Below are 3933 nucleotides of genomic sequence, written 5' to 3'. Positions count from 1 at the left end.
AGCTGTTTCTGGTAGATGAAAGAAGACTTTCCACGTTTTTCGCACACTAGTGTGGAGGTATCCCTCTGCCGGTACAACGAGCCCAGGCTGTGGGCGTTGCTTCTCCACACCCCACTGCAGGGTCGTTTTCTTCGGGACAATAACCGAAGAACCGCTGAAGCGTCTTCCGGAGATAACCTGACGTCTCTGCTGCTGTTGTTGTTTCTCCTCCATTGGATGTTGTTGTGACCGCTGCTTCTGGCCAAGTAGCCCATCCTCAGTCTGGCCATGGCTACTAGAGCCTGTCGACTCAGGTGCAAATCTCACATCGGAGAGTGATGAGTCACTCGTCGTCTGGTGGGCGTGCGGCGCTTCAATCTTTTGAAGACCCACAGGGGTTTCGCTACGTTGTGGCTCTGCTGCGCGGCTACCCCGCACGGCCATGAGCGCGGAACCCTGACGCGGGATTGCCTGCGCTGCCACCACCTCCTTCTGTTTGTCAGCGGACCCCGGTCGCGTTGGAGCGAGTGTGCGACGACTGGCGGACAACGGTGTGCGCGACGCGAGGGTGGAGCCGTCCGTTGAGGAGCACCGCGCTGTGAGTTCAGCGTGCGCATCCTTGCGCGGCGGAGGCGGCCGGGTGGGCTGCCGCCGCAACAACTCTGCAAGCCGCTCTGCTTCGCGTCTCCGCTGCTCCGCCTCCTGCTGCTGCCGCTGCTGCATCCAGAGTATCTCCGCGTAGCCCAAATCGTACAGGTAGCGGCGTGCAGGATCGCTCAGAACATCGTAGGCATCCTTGATTTCGCGGAAGTGTTCACCGCAGCCGTCGTCCACGCGGTCTGGGTGGTGCAGCAGGGCTAAGCGCTTAAACGCCTCTCGCACCTCCTTCGCCGAGCACGACGGATGGAGGTTGAGAAGCGCATAGTAATCCACAAACATTACCCCTTCAAACCGTGGAGGAATATTTACTCCAGTGCCCTTTTTATTTTTTCTTTTTGTGGGTTCTCCGTTTCCCAGTGTAGTGCCCCTCGATCAAACAGGACTTATATGTGCGCTTGTGTACGAATGGTGCCGCAACGCTTTGGCGCCTCCCTAAAGTGCGGCGTCAGCCGTGGCGTCGAGGAGCAAGCGAACGGCTTGAATTGTTGGTTTTGCACATAAAAAAAAAACCAATCAAACAGAGAATGGAGGAGGGAGTGGAAGATGGAAAGGAGAGAAGAAAAAGAGAAGAGTTGGAAGCTCATGTCAAGCCAAGCATCCACACACCATGCAAAAAAAAAAAAGCGTCCATAAACACACCGGCACACACACACACTGACTTGTGTATGTGGTCGTGGGTGTATACCTTTTGTTTGATTTCTGCTTCGTTGCATTTTCCTTTTCGTTTAATCGAGCGGAGAGAAGTTCGCTGTCGCCGCTCCTTCTCTGCCTGTTGCTTAGCGCCGCACCTCTTTCCGCACACACACACACACACGGAGAGAAACACGCCCAGACTACCGTGCCCGTCACTTCACTTTGCGGCACGGCGCACCCGCTTCGCCTCCTGCCGCTCACGCGAACTGAGCAGCGCATTCTCGAGGGCGTCGACGCCCATGATGGCGTCCACAGTGCGGCCATTGAGTTTCCCCTGCCGCTCCTTCTTCACGTAGTAGCTGTCCTTCATCAGCTCATCAATCTCTGCCTGCTTCCACGCCCGGCTCCGCTCCCCACGGGACATTTTAGTAAGTTTCAGCACCTCCAATTTCTCGTTGCGCTCCGTACGGTGCTTCTTCGCCACGGTGCCGTCAGCCGTATCAGCTTCAGCGTCAGCCTCGCGCTGACGCCGCTGTGCACGCTCCTGCGCCGCGCGATCCTGCTTCTCGCGGGTCTGTTTATTGATGCTTGCCAAGATATCCTGCAGTTCATCCTGTAGAGGGATCTTCAGCATCTGCATGTGCTTGATCTCACCACAGTTGGGTATCTTGAAGAGACCGAAGCTGTGGGTCAGATCAGTAAGGTCGATCAGCTGCAACTGGAAGATGTACCGGCATTCGTGCTCCTTGTATGCACGAATAAAGGAGACGAAGGCTCGAGCCGCCAGTTCGAGTAACTTCCTGTTTTCATCTTGCCGTACTGAACGACGTAGTTCGAGAATGGAAAGACTTTCGCACAAGTCTCCTAAAACCTCCTTTCGCGAGGCCCGTGGTGTGACGCCGCGTGCCCTCTCTCGCTCTTCTTGCAATTTCTCCCGTCGTTCCTTGCGGCTCAGCTGCTGCTCTCGGTGTGCCTGGTGAATAGCCTTGCGCTTGTCTTGATGCGAGCTCAGCAGCGTACGCTTGGCGTTCATGTGTGCAACGAAATCTCGCGCGGTTGCAATGCTATCTCGCTCCTCGTCATACGGCTGTAGTGTGACGTTCTGCAGCTTCATGAAGGCCACGTACTCCAGTTCCTGTGGAAGCAGAAAGACTAGGCTCTCCCCCTGGCGTCCCATGCGGGCGGTGCGGCCGATGCGGTGAATGAACGTTGAGGGGTCGACAGGCGGGTCGTACTGCACCACGACACCCACCTCGGGGATATCCAAACCGCGCGCCGCCACATCTGTGCAGATTAGCACGCAGCGGCTTCGCTTCGTCACAGCGCGATGCACTCTTTGTCGCTTCTCGAGCTTCATCTGCCCATGGAGTGCAAAAACGTTTTCTGCGTCGTCTTTCAGAAGCACGTCAACAAGAGCCGTATGAAGCCAGTCCACACTTGCACATGTCATCACATACACAAGCACCTTCTGCTCGCGGCGCTCACTAAGAAACGTGAGCAAGCGATCCAGTTTCTCCGACGCCTTTGTGAAGGTATAGTAGTTGCGTAGAAGCTCCGGGATCTGCGGTTTGGAGGCATCGGTGCTGGCGGAGTTAAGAGAGCTCAAACGAACCGTGACAGAAACCGGGTTGCGCATGCCTGCGCGCGCCAACTCCGCCAGCTCTTTTGTCTGTGTGGCGCTGAAAAGACCAGTGCGCCTCTGCTTGGGCAGTCGCTTGAGAATGGCGTCCAGCTTTGCCCGGAAGCCAAATTCGAGTAGCTTGTCTGCCTCGTCGAGGATGAGAAGCTCAAAGCTCGTGAAGTTGAAGAGACTTGTGTGCTTGGACGACACGAGCAGCTCGTAGAGGCGACCAGGGGTGCCGATTAAGACGTTTCCGCCGTTCTTGCTGAACACATCCACATCAATTGCGATGCTGCGGCCGCCAATGTAGCATTGGCACGAGTATTTGGGAAGCCCTGTCTTGCCGCCCGTGTACTGATACGAGATGTGGTGCAGCATCTTCTTGGTGAGCAGATGCACCTGCTGCGCCAGCTCACGCGACGGCAGCACAATGATGGATATAACCGCATTCTTTTGTTCCTTGCACGTCTCGATGACGCGTTCGTTCTGCAACATCTCCAAGCACGGCAGCAGATACGCCAGCGTCTTGCCACTACCCGTGATAGCCTCCACCACCACGTCATAGTTGCGCAGCAGGAGCGGGATGGTCCGCGCCTGCACGGGTGCCATGTACTGGAAGCCCGCACACTCCGTCACGTACGACAACGTCGCGGGACGAAGCTGCACCCCCTTCATGTCCTTCCACTCGCTGCCGCTCACACCACTCATTTCGCTGCAACGCTCTAACGTATCACAAGCGGCAAAAAAAAAAAATCAAAAAGAAACGCAACCAAATAAAGATAAGATAAGAAACACCCCCAAAAAAAGTGAAAAATTCAAAAATTTCGAGAACGTTGGAGCCAAGAGCCAAACGTCAATGTCACCCATGCAGCAGAACTGCTTGCTTTCGCATCAGCTCGTAACGGAGTCAACACACGTTAAGAGCGATTCAGAGGAGTCAACAGGAAAACAACAACACCAACAGTTCCTGGCATGACGTTATAGAACTCCTTCCTGTGTGTGAAGAACATCCTTGACAAATTCATCTATAGTCTCCGCGT

General features: G+C 55.3%; 2 protein-coding genes across 2 annotated transcripts; both read right to left on the bottom strand.

Annotated features, from left to right (window-relative positions):
- Positions 1–918, bottom strand: DQ04_02131010 (chaperone protein DNAJ, putatative; the record flags this gene model as incomplete). Its single annotated transcript, XM_009311547.1, has 1 exon — positions 1–918. A coding segment is annotated over one exon (918 nt), but the record flags the coding sequence as incomplete, so codon positions are not given.
- Positions 919–1489: 571 nt separating this feature from the next.
- DQ04_02131000 (ATP-dependent DEAD/H RNA helicase) lies at positions 1490–3601 on the bottom strand (the record flags this gene model as incomplete). Its single annotated transcript, XM_009311546.1, has 1 exon — positions 1490–3601. One exon carries the CDS (start codon positions 3599–3601, stop codon positions 1490–1492), a length of 2112 nt encoding a protein of 703 aa, XP_009309821.1.
- Positions 3602–3933: the final 332 nt, after the last annotated feature.

This window comes from Trypanosoma grayi, assembly GCF_000691245.1.
Source record: "Trypanosoma grayi strain ANR4 Tgr_213_V1, whole genome shotgun sequence".
NCBI lineage: Eukaryota > Euglenozoa > Kinetoplastea > Trypanosomatida > Trypanosomatidae > Trypanosoma > Trypanosoma grayi.
The sequence above is the reverse complement of the archived record's forward strand: the minus strand, read 5'-3'. Positions and strand labels throughout refer to the sequence as shown.